Source organism: Cnephaeus nilssonii (assembly GCF_951640355.1).
Source record: "Cnephaeus nilssonii genome assembly, chromosome: 1".
NCBI lineage: Eukaryota > Metazoa > Chordata > Mammalia > Chiroptera > Vespertilionidae > Cnephaeus > Cnephaeus nilssonii.
The window spans coordinates 45,896,682-45,912,267 of record NC_137072.1 but is presented as its reverse complement, the minus strand read 5'-3'; the positions used below and the strand labels follow the sequence as shown (position 1 = coordinate 45,912,267).

General features: G+C 39.8%; 1 protein-coding gene across 4 annotated transcripts in view; it reads left to right on the top strand.

Moving 5' to 3' along the window:
* Positions 1 to 15,586, top strand: part of NPNT (nephronectin) — an 86,674-nt gene that overhangs the window by 28,769 nt on the left and 42,319 nt on the right. For all 4 annotated transcript variants that reach the window (XM_079766261.1, XM_079766262.1, XM_079766263.1 and 1 more), the window contains one exon: positions 12,856 to 12,948. In XM_079766261.1, coding sequence (XP_079622387.1) covers positions 12,856 to 12,948 — 93 coding nt within the window. The remainder of the gene's footprint in view (positions 1 to 12,855; positions 12,949 to 15,586) is intronic.

Below are 15,586 nucleotides of genomic sequence, written 5' to 3'. Positions count from 1 at the left end.
GCAATATTACATTTTGACTGAAATGTGATCTCATAGCTTTAAGTTAATGAAAAAAAAATTATCTCCAGTTTACTATTTTGGCCTCCAGTCAAAAGAAATGAATAATTCAACATTTGTTTATATCAGGGCTGAAAAAAGTCACCCTTTACAAATGTGAGGCCTTTTCTCTATCTTTTGTTGGCTTTTTCTGTTTTACATCACCAACACTGCTACTTCTAAGCAAAAATTCAACTGAAAGTGAGTAATGGCTAGGAATGAATGACCACACTTTTTTTTTTTTTTTAAGTTTGTATTCTTTCTTAACTGGACATACCGAGAAGCAGCCCTGACTCACATACCAGCTCAAAGGCCACCTCTCCCTCTGCCTTCCCGACTTGAGCAGGAGGAGCCTCCGCTCCTTTCTCACATTTAGTCCTAACACTTGCATGTAGCCTGTCTCATTCCGCTCTGCAGTGTGGTGGTTTGTGGATCTGTGTCATTTGTTCTGCTACTGAGAGTTCCGTGAAGCGGGGGACTGTGTCTTTCACGTCTTCATCTCCGATGCAACAGCTTCTGCAATGCCTAGTCTGGTTCAGTTCGGTACGCTTTCGAAGGTGGAAGGACCACACACTTCCTTATAAAAGGGATAAAAAGATGAAGATGGAATCTTAATAAGCAGGTTGTGCTTTTCAGAAAAGATAATTTAGTGGGAAAACGAGTATATCTAATTCGTCTGCCTATCTTATGGGCTTTTTACATATCATAGATCTTCACTCTTGATTAAGTTTCTAAAAAGAAATCAATTTACCTGCTTGAAAACACAGGATGCAATCTGATTGGGTCATCAGCTGCTTACAATCCATTGGTTGTCTGCAGTTATGGATAGCATCCTGATTCTCTGAGTATGAGGCTCTTCATGCTGACAACTGCCTTGTCTCTGAAGGACTACTGTTGACTGTAGGACCCAGTCACAGGGGATTGCCATTGCAATTCCAGACTCTCTGCTGCTCATACCCCTCATTCTGAATAAAAGGCCCTTCACCATCCACATGGTGAATTCCTGCTCATCCTTCAAGATTCAGCTCATATTTCCTCTTGCAAGCCTTTCCTGGCATTTTCCCGACTCCCACCTCTCTGCAGAGAAATTCCTTCTTCTATGTTCTCTTAAACATCTTGTACACCTGCCATATCGGTCTTTATCAAGAGACTGTACACTGTTTCAGAGCAGGGGCTGTGTACTTAAAGAGCTCAAAGTCTAGTGGGAGAGCTAGATAAGAAAATTAACTGTGATGACACAGCATGGTGTATGTGTATATGAATATAAACACATATAAATAACTGATGATAGAGGTATGCACAGAGGCTTAGGGAAGCATGGAGAGGGCTCCACACTCGGGATGCAGGGCTGCAGCAGGTCTTGGAGGTGGTAGTGTTTATGCTGAATATGAAGCCTGTCCAGGTGTTAGTCTGGCAGCCAAGGGAGGAGTGACATTCCATGTAAAGGTATGGAGGTACTAGAGAGTGTGTTATTTCTTGAGAACTTCAGTTTGTTGGTGTATTGGTAGTTGTGATTGGTGATGAGCCTGGTGGGGAAGACAGGAATCAGATCATGAAATGTAGTGTTGAATGCCATACCGAGACATTGATCTGGTAAGATGAGCTAAGTACACATGACGAAGAGTCAGGGAGGTAGGGAGGAGAATGGCATGGTAAGATCATGGGTTACCCAGGTCCCTCTCACAGCAGCGTAGGCCTGTTCAGGTCCGTAGTACTGGAAGCAAGAAGACCATTGTGCCAACATATATTTAACCAATCCCTGATTGATGGACATTTAGGTTTCTTCCAGATTTCTATTTAACATTCTTCATGAGATAAAGTTGGAGCAATTAATGAAGTAATGTTGTCTTTAAAAAAAACAACACAGTAGCCCTGGCCAGTGTGTTCAGTGGTTAGAGTGTCAGCTCATGCACCAAAGGGTCACAGGTTCGATTCCCGGTCAAGGGCATGTGTCTGGGTTGTAGGCAACCAATTGATGTGTCCCTCATTGATCTCTCTCTCTCTCTCTCTCTTCCCTTCCCTTCCCTTCCCTTCCCTTCCCTTCCCTTCCCTTCCCTTCCCTTAATCCCTTCCACTCTCTCTAAAAAATCAATGGAAAATATCCTTGGGTGAGGATTAACAACAACAAAAAACACACACAGTATACCAAAGTGATGATTGCTTCACATCATATAAATCTATGCACAGTCACAAAAGGATTCCCTTTTAAAAGTAGTTAGTATATGGCTCAACTCATTATACCAGTAACTCTTTTAAACATAGAGAGATTTTTGTTGCTGAAAGAAGTCATCATGGTCACATTAGAATTTTTCTAGCCTTTTGTGATAATTGCCCAGTAAACCTGCCCAAAATTTGAGCATCATCCCCTAAGCTAAAACAAATATGATCATTTTTAACTAAAAGGAACACTTTAATGTTTCATTATACCCTGATGAATTCTTACATTATGAAACCAGATGTCTTGTAAATTTGCTTTTCTAAGAAAGAAATGTTTAGCATTGCTTTTTCCCCAAAACCTTTTCTGACTCTCTTAAATCTTATAATTGATCACTTTCTCTAATGTATCCTTTATATGCACCTGTTAAGATATCTGTGCTTACTTCTTGTCTATCCTTACTGGACTTACCTAGTTGAGGATGAGGTATCTTATTGATATGTACTAGAGGCCCGGTGCACGAAATTTGTGCACGGAGGGGGGGTTGTCCCTCAGCCCAGCCTGTACCCTCGCCAATATGGGACCCCTCAAGGGATGTCCGACTGCCCGTTTAGGCCCGATCCTGGTGGGATAGGGCCTAAACGGGCAGTCGGACATCCCTCTCACAATCCAGGACTGCTGGCTCCCAACTGCTTGCCTGCCTGCCTTCCTGATTGCCCCTAACTGCTTCTGCCTGCCAGCCTGATCACCCCCTAACCACTCTGCTGCCAGCCTGTTTGCCCCCAACTTCCCTCCTCTGCCGGCCTGGTCACCCCTAACTGCCCTCTCCTGCAGGCTTGATCACCTCCAACTGCCCTCCTTTGCAGGCTTGGTCCCTCTCAACTGCCCTCCCTTGCAGGCCGGGTGCCTCCCAACTGCCCTCTCCTGCTGGCCATCTTGTGGTGGCCATCTTGTGTCCACATGGGGACAGGATCTTTGACCACATGGGGGCAGCGATATTGTGTGTTGCAGTGATGATCAATCTGCAGATTACTCTTTTATTAGATAGGATAGAGGCCTGGTACAGGGGTGGGGGCCAGCTGGTTTGCCCTGAAGGGCGTCTGGGATCAGGTGGGGGTTCCCTTGGGGTGTGGGGCAGCCTGAGCAAGGGGCCTGTGGTGGTTTGCAGGCCGGCCACGCCCCCTGGCAACCCAAGCAGAGGCCCTGGTATCTGGAATTTATTTTCCTTCTACAATTGAAACTTTGTAGCCTGGAGCGGAGCCAAGCCTGAGGCTCCCTCTGAGGCCAGCAGCCATTTCTGTTGGGGTTATAATTGAAACTTTGTAACTTAAGCGGGTGGGCCCGGCCAGGGTGTGCGGAAAGCTTTGCTTCCCCTGTTGCCGGCAGCAACCCTGGCCTGCTCTCTCAAGCTCCATTCTGCCACCATTTGTTTGAATTTGTTTACCTTCTATAATTGAAACTTTGTAGCTTGAGTGGAGGCTTAGGCCTGGCCAGGGCAGGCGGAAAGCTTGGCTTCCTCTGTTACCTAGGAAACCTTGCTCTCTGTGGCTGTAGCCATCTTGGTTTGGGTTAATTTGCATGCTCGTTCTGATTGGATGGTGGGCGTGGCTTGTGGGCGTGGCTTGTGGGGGTGTTGGAGGTATGGTCAATTTGCATATTTGTCTATTATTAGATAGGATAGCTTCAGTTCTTAATATACTGTGTTAACCACTGTGGCTTTTCCTTTTAGTCATTCTTTTAATCCTCATTATAGCTGGCATTTTATTGAGCTCTTAGTACCAGACAGGTACTGTTCTAAGTAGTTTATTTGGATGTTTTTCATTTAATCTTGTCAACGAATCTATAAGTAAGTCCAATATGCACTAATCTTTAAGAAAAAAATAGCTGTGCTGGCACCTTCACCTGGTTCAACTCAGGTTCACTATTTTAGAGAAAAGACAAGTGATCTGCGTAGGACACACATTTCTTAAGTGGAGGGCATCTGTGCTCTTGGCCCCTTCTCTAGAGAGCACTGATGAGTGCACAATAGCTCTCAAGTAATAACATTTGTCAAGGTATGCATTTTATCGTACTTGTGTTTATAAATTTTTCTCATTTTTATAATTTGAAAATTTCCAAATCCACAGAAGACTTGCAAGTATAGGACCAGTAAATATGCCTATAATCTTTTTTAAAAAATTATTTATTGATGAGAGAGAGAGAGAGAAACATCAATTTGTTGTTCCACTTATTTATGCATTCATTGGTTAATTCTTGTCCTGACGGGGATTGAACCTGCAACCTTGGTGTATCAAGACAGCGCTCTAACTGACTGAGCTACCTGGCGAGAGCCCCCTATGCTCTTTATCTACAGTTGTTAACATTACACATCTCCTTCCTTCCTTCCTTCCTTCCTTCCTTCCTTCCTTCCTTCCTTCCTTCCTTCCATCTGAATCATTTGAAAGTAACTTTCAGATAATGGCACTTTATGCCTAAATACCTCAATACGCATCCCTGAGAACAAGGACATTTACATGCAAACCACAATATCCTTATCACACTTAAGAAAGGTAATATTGACACACAAATATTATGTAACATACAGTCCTTATTTTAGATTCCCCAATTGTCCCAATAATTAGTTTTATGATTTTTTTCTCTTCGGTCAGGAGACAAGCAAAGATCTTACATTGCATTTCCTTGACATTCCCTTTGGCCTCCTTTAGTTTAGAATGGTAAGACCACTTTTTTTCTTCTTCTTGACAATGACATTTTTGACGAGTCCCAAGTAGAATGTTTCACAATCTAAATTTGTGTCTGGCTTCATCGTCATTGGATTCAGGTGAACCCTTTTTTTTGCAAGAGTATTACAGAGGTGATTATATGTTATGACATTCCCATTGTGCATAAGGTCAGTCTGTTCCATTATTGGGGATGTTAAGTTTGATCACATGATCAAGGTTCCACTGAAAGGCACCTTCTTCTTTTTGTTATTAGTAAGTCATCTGCAGATGACACATTGAAACTGTTTGAGCATCCTGTTCTCCAACAAACTTCCAACCAGCAAAAGTTTTAACACCTACGGATAACTTTTGATCAAATTAATTATTTCGATGGTGGTTGTGAAATTGTGTTACCATTCCTTCTATATGTTCGCTGGCATCTTTCCGGGAAGAGGAGCTCTGTCCTTTTTGAATCACTTTGGACCCATGGATTCCTTTTTTATTTGATTGTTATGAATTACTATACTTCTTGGCGCTCCAATTATCCCAAATTTGGCCAGTGGAAACACCTCCAAGCCAGACCTTTTTGCATCTTTTCATTATTCTTTGCATTACATCCTTGCTTTTTATCACAGCAAAATGTTTCAGGCTCCCTGCCCCAGTCCTGATTCCTTTCACTGTGGAATAGGATTTAGAAACAAAGATCTGGGTGCTGAGTGTGCTCATTGCTACTGTTAGCTAACTTAAAAGAAGCAAACAAAAACCTACTTCACACTTCCAATAACATTTTCTTATGTGTTCTGAATGTCTCATTTGGCATTATTCCGAATTCCACTCATATCACAGTGGAAACCGAAAGAAAAATTAAAATTCCAAGCCAACTGAAAAGGCCAACACTTCAGAAGGAGATTTTTCAGTGGAAAAGGATAGTACTGAATTCTGATAATTAAAAGTTGGTTTGAGATACAGAAATGCAGATGCAGAAACCTATTTTCTTTGGGCTACTTCAGGAGTTAAACATTAAATAGTAAGAGTTGAACCCAATAGGCGTGGCTCAGTGGTGGTTGAATATAGACCGATGAACAAGAAGGTCACGTTTCAATTCCCAGTCAGGGCACGTGCCTGGGTTGTGGGCTCAATCCCCAGTGTGGGGCATGCAGGAGCCAGCTGATCAATGCTTCTATCTCATTGATGTTTCTATCTCTCTCCCTCTCCCTTCCTCTCTGAAATCAATAAAAATATATCTTAAAAATAGTGAGAGTTGAAATGTGTCTGATTTGGATGTTCCCAAAGACAAAAATAAGTTATTATCAGACTGCTCTTGGTAGACAATATTATATTGACCAGAAACCCTATTTATTTTAAGGTCATGCAACAAATTATCAATCAGTTGGTTGACTTAATATTTGACTATAGTCTAAAAATTGTTTAAGTTTTTAATAAAAAGAATGTTAGATAAAATGTGACAGCAAAAATAAAATCATAGATGTAGAGATACTTCAGAAGAGATAGAAATTCTATAGTTCATTTTTTTTTTTTTTTGGTACAAAATAAGCAAAGGAGTAAAGAGATTATGTTGAAATATTAGGCTTACTTTAATTTCCGTAAATTGTAGATTATGCTCTTACCTGCAACTTTTCCTTCCTGGAAATGCAACTTAAATACCTTTATGCCTTTAATCACCATTGACATTCTCTACCCCTCTCATCCTTCCTTGCTTAGTGTTTTACTACAACCTCACCTTCTCCCTTCCAAGCACTCAGATTTGCTGGGCTTCCGGGCCTTTATCTGAACAAGTGAGTTCAGATAAACCCATGGATCTGGGACAGGAAATTTTTACTGAAATCGGGCAAGTCACGTAACCTTCTGTGTTTTCACTTGTCTGCTGGTAAATGAGGATAATGTCGTTCTCCTGCCGTATATGGATATTGTGAGGATAGATTTAATCAGTCATATGAAGTAGTTTTGAGTTCTGTATTCATGAGAGTATTTAATGGATAATATTTTACAGTGATAGCCATCAGAGGCACTTCAATTTCAGTTTATACTGCAGCAGGAGTTTAGATTTGAAAGCAGGATAATCAGCACTAGCATACAGGGTGTTCGGAAAGCTGGGGAGTTGTTTTCCTCTGAAGATCTCAGAATCTGTAGGAGGCTTTCCTCGGGGTTTTGGTGTACCTGTCATGTAGGATGGCTCAAGGCCCTTTCCAGTGGGGCCCTATAAATTCTGCCTCCACTTCTTCCAAGTCCCATTCATACAGCAGTGGGTTGTTTCATGCTTCATTTAGCAACTTTCTCTCTTACAAGGCCAATTGCTCTTTGAAAAAGATACTTCTCATTGCATGCTCCTGTTTGCCTCAGATGAGTTTTCCATATCTGAGTTCTCTGAAACTTGTTAGATGTAATGAGAGCTCTCTGAAATCTCCCACCTTTGTAGCCATTCATTCTTTTGCCCTGCCCTTGCATACTTCTATGTCACCTTTGTTTCTCAATTACATGCCTTGGAGGACAAGGTTCTTTGTTCTGCTTTTAGTGGTGCCGTGTATGAATAGCAACATGATGTAGATTGCAGAAATTACAAATGATTCTTAGGACTCTAAAGACAATCTTATTCACATTAAGGAAATCCTTCTCAAGTTACTAACCACACCTGAGGTTGAGTTGGCTTTTCCCTTGTCGCTTTCCAGAGCCATCATCTGCTTGGGCATCTCAGCATGTCCTTATTTTTCCAATGTTGGCACTTGACTCTCACTGTGATTAGTTTATTTAAGAAATAGTCTATAGAACTGATACGGGGCCTTAATTTTCCCCTAACTTATTTGATAACTCACCTCTTATATCAGCATCAAAAAACATTGTCCGACTCTCAGAACCTCAGTTATATACATTAGGATGAATTTTTAAGAGGAAACTTTTTTTTAAAGAGTAAAATTTTATTAGATTGCAAACCAAAGCGGCTTGGACATGTGACAGACAATAAAAGAGCTGTGTTTGCTTTGCCAGTTGAGACTTGTGTTTTTTCCCCCCTAGTTAAAGTAATGAGTTGGAGATTATACTGCAGGAATGTTAAAAAGTAAAGTATGAATATTATTTGCCCATTTCAGCTTAATTCTGGCATTCAATTTTGGGTTAAAATCTGTCATTCATTGACTATCTGTGATCTTCACCTAATTTTTGTATTACTGAGCTGCTAAACCATATGTGGAGGCCAGAGAACAGTGGACCATCAAATATGGCCCAGAATTCTTGTCCCTGGTCAATGTGTAGGTCAGAGAAGTAATGCTGCATTTTCTGATTAACTTGTAGCAACAACAGATATGGTATTTCCTCCAAATCAAATGTATTATCTATTTTTGATGTTTTTAGAGCACTCTAAAATGGACCACTAGAAAGGATCACATTCTTTTTCTTCTCCTGGCCTGCTGTCCACAGCAGGTTGTAAAGGTTGGTGTGTGCTGGCCAGCTACTGAGAGCTCACATTACAGTGGAGTCGGTTATCAAAGGGTGGACCAGTTTACACAGAAGTTGGGAATTATTTTTCTCCAGTGTCATTATGGATATGTATTTTCTAATCTGATTCTTTAGATATAGAAGTGACGTTTTTTTAGATACTTCTATAATTTTACAGCATTATATATGAAATAAATTTGACAAATTATATTGCTTTTCTAGGATCTGCTCATTTCTATGCAGTGTGTGTGTGTGTGTGTGTGTGTGTGTGTGTGTGTATCCAGAGGAAATATGTGCCAACTTGATAACAAACACACATTAAGTCCAGATTCCACACCCTTGTGCTCAAGGATAGTCAGTTAGGAATTGTATTTGGCTGCAAGTACAAATACAGTGACACAAAGCACCGTGCCCCAGATTGCTAGGATGGCAATTTAGGGTTAATATTATGACATCTTGCTCTGCCCCCTTTTTCATTCTCAAGATTACCTTGTGGTCACAAAGTGGCCTCTGTAGTTCACTGTGAATTCTATATTCCAGGCAAGAAGACAGGAGGCATGCTAGTCAGGACCTTTTTAGGTAGCATTGCAAACGCCCCTTCCCATAACTTCTGTTCACATGTAATTGGCCGGAATTTGGTTGCTTGCCTACTCATATATGCCATAGAGGACTCATCCCCCATGCAAAAAAAAAGCCAGTCTATTTTAAAGAAGACGGGAAAACATGTTTGTAAGCACCGGGCAGTTTCTGCCTTTTATGATCTGCCTAGCCTCTCTTTGGTTCCCATCTGCTGTTATAAGCACTTCATGTGAGAGCTTCATGTGACAGCTTCACTAGAGCACTTGGCTCTCTAGAACCTTCTTCATTGTCCGTCCCCAGTACTTTACTTCTGTTCTCAAAGGCTTCCTCTCCCTTCCCAGTGTCTCTGCCTCTTAGTTACCTCTAAGGCATGGCTCAGATTGCATTTCCTGCAGGAGGCTTTTCCAGAACCTAGTCAGTTATTATCTGCTCCCCCACCCTTTTATCTCACCTCTCTGTCGCAGCTCTTGTTAAGTTTTGGCCAATGTATTATAGTTTCATAGTTATTTTTTTTTTAATATCCTCTGTGACTCTCATTTCATCCACACTTGGCTAGTAGACTACATTAGATATAACAAGTGTTGAATACATATTTATTGAATTCCATTGCAGACTCATGCCAGCAAGGTAATAGGAGAAAGGGCTTTTACACAACATTTTTAAGAGGCAGTTTCTTTTTGTAAGAGGACAAAATGGTTATATCAACTTTTGACTACCCTATCCCATTTAATAGTTGTTGACTAATAAATAGGTCATTGGTTTCTTCGGTGCATAGTCGGTCGGGTAGACGTGCAAACAGCCGTTTGAAAATACTGACTCCCTACACATGTAGGAAACATTAACATCCTTGGCCTCCTGGAATGTGTGCATTTGATGTGCCCAAGATTAGGGCACTCAGTGGAGAACAAACAGCGAGAGGGAGGGGGACAATAGAAACTTTTGTTCCTGTGAAGTGCCTGAAAGCACTATAAATGGATAGTCATCAAGCTGGTCAGGGGGTCAAAGGGCAATGGGCCTGGGGGTCTCAGGTGGAATTATTTCATAAAGTGTCCTCTTGCAAATACACTTTCTCATGTTTTTAAGTGGTACTTTCTAAACTACTTTTTCATGTTTTTAGAGATGTTTTCAAATTCCTTTTATTTTGAGAGGTGATTACCTTGACTTAGATTTACTGATTTTGAGATCTTTACTCTTTTTTTTTTTTTTTAATATAGCATTCTGGGTACCTCAGAGATACCTGATTTATTCAGGTTTTTTTATATATAATTGTGAAGATTTATGGAAAATCTTTTTTCTTTTTTTTTTTTTTTAGTTTAACAAAAGTTCTTTTCAACTTGCATTTCTTGGTGATGGGACTAGCAAGTTACATTAAAAAATGGCTTATTGTGGGACTTGTTTTAAAAACTGCATCTAAACCATCTATCAGGTGTACAATTGACTGAAATATTATATTGGAAGGCACTCCGAGATAGTTCATTTCTTTTTACAGTTCTGAAAAAATGGCTCCCGTTTGAATTTCACGCCATGTCTAACATCAGATTTTAAACAAGCACATTTCTCTGCCATTTACACTGTCCACTTTTCTCCTCCTTTATTTCTGCAAGCTTTCAGATTAAATACCTACTGAGCAGCACTGTCTAAGGATCATTAGTGGTACAGGGTCCAGTTGCAGTGACAAGTGGGCAGGAAAGACCTGGGAGTAAAATTGGCAAATAGGCCTGTGGAATCCGGGTGAGGGGAGGGTGAGTGAGGGTGAGTCAGGAAGTGTAGAAAACACCAAGAATAACCTTCACATAAGTTTCACAGGAATATTAGAGCTTTAAGGGAAATGATGTTTGAGAATTGCCAGAAACTGGGAGCATATCCCAGAACAGAGAACAGCCTGGGCCAATAGGGGAAGGAACAGGTGTCGGGGACTCGAGAACTCAGGGTCACTGTTGACCCCAATTCCCTCTGGTTTTTACGACGTGTCAGCTCTTCACTTTGCTTACTGAAGCCCGTCTCTTCCGGTCTCAAAAACAAATCATTCCTTCCTCATGTCAACTGGACTTTTTCCAGTCCTTTCTATATATTATTACCAGGCGAATATTCCCAGAATGTTGATTTTTATCTCTTAATTTTACTGATGGTGTTAAACTTTCCATTTTCTATAGATAAAGTGTATATCCCTCCGTCTGAAATTGAGGGAACATCATCATCTGATACCGCTCACCTATGATTGTCTACTCACTTTACTACCAGCATTTACCGCCCCCCGCCCCCCCCCCACACACACACTTTTTTTGGCTTGCCAAGCCTCCTCAGTGTCCCCTAATAAACGGTCTATTTTGTTGCACAATTCTCCTTATCGTCGATAGTCATCTCCCTTTTCTTTCTACCCAAGCTTCAAGATCCAACTCAAGCCTCTTCTACAAGGCTTTCTGTACATATCTATATGGAGATGCTTGCGTGATGATTTCTTTACATATTTTGTATGTGTCACCTATTTTGTTCATAAGCAAACGTTGCCTTAAATTAAAAACATGCTTGTTTTGTCCCTTCATTTAGATTGTAAGCTCTTTGACACCAGTGACCACACTATATACAATGTGTTCTCTCTGTTCTAGTATCTGGCCTAGCCCATGCACATATTTGGTACAGAGCAAGGTTTTTTCATTCTGGCGACATCACAGTTTTGGCTGGATAATTTGTGTGTGTGTGTGTGTGTGTGTGTGTGTGTGTGTGTGTGTGTGTGTGTGTGTTTTTGGGGGTGTGTGTGTGTGAGGGTGAAGGGGCTCTCTGAGCATTGTAGGATGTTTAGCAGTACCAACTAGATGCCAGGAGCACACTCTCCCCAGTGTGACAACCAAAATATCTCCATTTATGCCAATTGTCCCACGGGGGCAGAAATCCCCACAGCTGAGAATCTCTGATAGAGAGTAAACAGAAAAAATCCTAAGCAGTATCTTGGCAGGAATCAAAGACTGTGAAAAATTTAAATGATGATTTTATAGCATTTTTGGGGTCTTGAGGAAAGACAAACTCAGTTGATAGAAGATAGTAAATGAAAAATAGATATTTTTATTTGCTGTGATAGGCCATAGAAAAGCCATTATCGATTGATGAGCAATAGCGATCCACCTAAGGTTAAGAAAGAGCAAGGTGACAGAGGTATTCTTAAATTGAAATTCCAAAAAAGATTGAGTTGCAGTGTTTATTTTATTTTGAACACTTTATACTTAGGAATACTGTTTCCAATAAAATAGTATTTTATTATTTAATTGGAAATTTATCTGGACTTCAAACAATTTATCTGGAGTTAAACAATATCTTTGGATTAAGAACAACTTTTTGGGATGTATTTTTTTAAAAAAAAATACATTTCAGGGAAAAGAAGGGAGAGTGAGAGAGGGATAGAAACATTAATGATGAGAGAGAACCATTGATCAGCTGCCTCCTGCACACCCACTACTGGGGATTTAGCCTGCAACTTGGGTATGTGCCCTTATCAAATGGAACCGAGGCCTCCCGTTTCATGGGTTGATGCTCAACCACTGAGCCACACTGGACAGACTTGAAGTGTATTTGAGAGAATGAGTTTGAAGTTATGAGTACAGGTTATTGTAAAGTTATAACTATTAACAAACACCAGTTGTGTTTATGCATTGTTTTACATATTTTTCTGACTATTAGAGTATTGACCTCAAGTTCAGCCAATTTTTCAGCCCAAAGTGATACACACATGCACACACATATATATGTATATACAGGTGTGTTAATGTGTACTTTAGACAGTGCTTACCACTCCAGAACACAGTGACTTTGTATATTTCTGCTCCTCTTTTATACATTCTAAGGTGTGTGTTTCTGTTACTAAGCTGGTACATGACGTAAATACTATGTGGTTGATGTTCTGCTGACCTAGAAATAATGCGTGGTATTCTCTTTCCACAGCTGTGTGCCAGCCACAGTGCAAACACGGCGAATGTGTCGGACCAAACAAGTGCAAGTGTCACCCCGGGTATGCCGGCAAAACCTGCAGTCAAGGTAGGGAGAGTGCGACACGGCGAACAATCATGAGCCCCCTCTCCTCCTGCCTGATATAAAAATGTTAAGTTCTCACGCCCGGCCACTTTTCCATGACGATTGTTCTGCATGTTTAGCTGTATTTATTGAAAGATAGAAATATAATAATGGTAAATCTTTTAGAATTTATTTCATCACAGGACAATTAAAAGAATTCCATCTTCTTATTCACTGCTAATAATTAAAATGCACTTTGAAAAAGAGAATTGCAGTGTCAGTAATGTTAGAAGCCTTAACATTCTGCTGCTCCTTGTTCTGCCACTAACCAGTGGGGGAGCCTTAGCAAATTGTTAGGCTCCTGGGACCCAGTTTGGTGAGAACACCTTCATACTCACAGTCAGGTAGGAAGTTTGATTTGAAATTCCGAGGCCCCTTCAAACTCTGAGCCCTTCTATTTTGTGATTAAATTCCCTTTAACTGTTGACCAGCTTGCAGTGTTTCTCTGAGAAATAAAGGTTTTAATGAATTTATTAGCAAGTTACTTTTAATTGGCATCAGTTACTTATAAAAGCAAACATTTATTTAGCACTAAGAGTACACCAGGTATTTTACATATATTATCTATTTTCATTATTACAACAACATCAGGAGGTAGAGTATTTATTATAATCAAGTATTAAAAATAATGTATTACCTCATTGTTTAGTTGAAGTGATATCAGGGATATTAAGTGTCTTGTCCAAGTTCATAGAATTAGTAGAAGACCTACTATATCACCTTAGAGCTATTGTCTATAGAATTCATGTTCTTTTTACCAAGTTAGTTTTGGATGAAGAAAATATCATTGGAAATGTGATTCTCTGGTTCATGCTAACAAGTTTGACAAGGCTTGTCTTTTTAACCAAAAACTTTCTACCATTAGGAGAAAAACAACACACACACACACACACACACACACACACACACACACATACACACACACAACCAACAAAATCAGAAGTACCTATAAAAATCCCCTTTCCACCTCAGCCAAGAAAATGTACTAGTATGGTTAGATTTCACTAGAAAAATACAAGGATAAAATAGTCAGTTTTTAACTTACCACTTAAAGCAGTACTCCTCATCATTTTAAATGTCAAGTGAAACAGTCATGTAGGGGTCTAACTTTCTCATAGATATGAACCTGAGCTCACCCGATACAGAAATGATATTGTTGAAACACTCTTGTTCTTCAGTATCTGATACTCCTTGAGGTGTGCCATATAAACTCGTGTTTGTAGACATAGTTTTCACAACATCCAGAACGCTGGTGTTTGAAGGTATATCTAATTGTTTCTGCACTGCTGGATGAAATCCATGCTAGTAAAATGTGACTTGTCCAATGGTAGGACAAGCTGTTATTCTAGAGTCTTCTAGATTATCTGCTACTTGATTGATAGCCAAGTTTTTCCAATGCTTCTTTTCAAATAATGTTTTTTAACTTGGAATTTACCTCACATACCTGGGTAGTATTTTTTAGATAAATGGGGTTCTTAATATCTCAGTTTACTCTTTCAAAAATCCATTTGGTTTTCCATCTTCTGTCTTTCTCAAGTAGCAGCAGCATGTTTGGTTTTAATTATTGAGTTATTAGTGTTCATCTTAGAGTCCCAGCATGCTTCTTCTTTAAAAGTGATGAACACAAGCCACCAGAGATTTCATTAATATGTCAGCACCATAAAACTTCTTGTCCTGATGCCAGGAATTTATACAAAGAAGATTATTCCAAATAGCTACTGTTGAGATTGCAGAGAAAATTCATTTAAATTTATTTGCAGAGCATCATCAACTTTAATATGCTTCAAAAGACTCTCAAGCTATTATTGGAACAAGGATTCATCTCTGAGTATCTCTTATTTTCAGAAAACCAGTTTACCATATACTTATTATCAGAAAAAAGAGTTCACCATGCACTTGTTTTTAGAAAAAACAGTTGTTGTTTTTTTTTCCAGTAATTCTAAAGAAAAATTGAAATATATTGAGTTGGAAAAAAAAAGAAATATATTGAGTTGAAATCTTGCCTCCCAAAACTCTATTCCTTAGGGGGAAAAGAATTCCATTAGTAGCAAAATGGGATTTTACACCTGCAAAAACAGTGCTGACATTGAAAATGTCATTTCAAATCCAATCTTGAATAGAAAGCTCCAGCTTACAGTGAATATGAATGTGTCTCATTCATCTTTCTTGTGGCCTTCCTTACCAAAACAGCAATTAGGCAAGTTCCTGATGGAAAAAGGTACACGTATGCCCTTTGAGAATGGGAACCCTTTGTATGGTCTCTCTGATTTCTGGGTTCCTGAAAACTATTATTAAAATGACTTGCACATGATTAGTGCACAGTAAATATTTATTAAGTGAGTGACTGTTTCATACAAGAGTTCTTGGTCCTGAGGCTATAGGAACTTGAAACAACCCCATGGAGGTGTCTGGAACCTTAGCCTCTTACCGTGTGGACATGAGCCCTGTGAGAAGCTGCCCTGAGTGAGTTGAGTAACTCGGAGAGCTGTCAGGGGACCCCCAGAAACGCTGATAGAGCAAATGGTCTATATCGGCTCCATGTCTCCATAACAAATTAGCATAGACTTTTGATCTGGACCATACATTTTAATAAAGTGGAAAA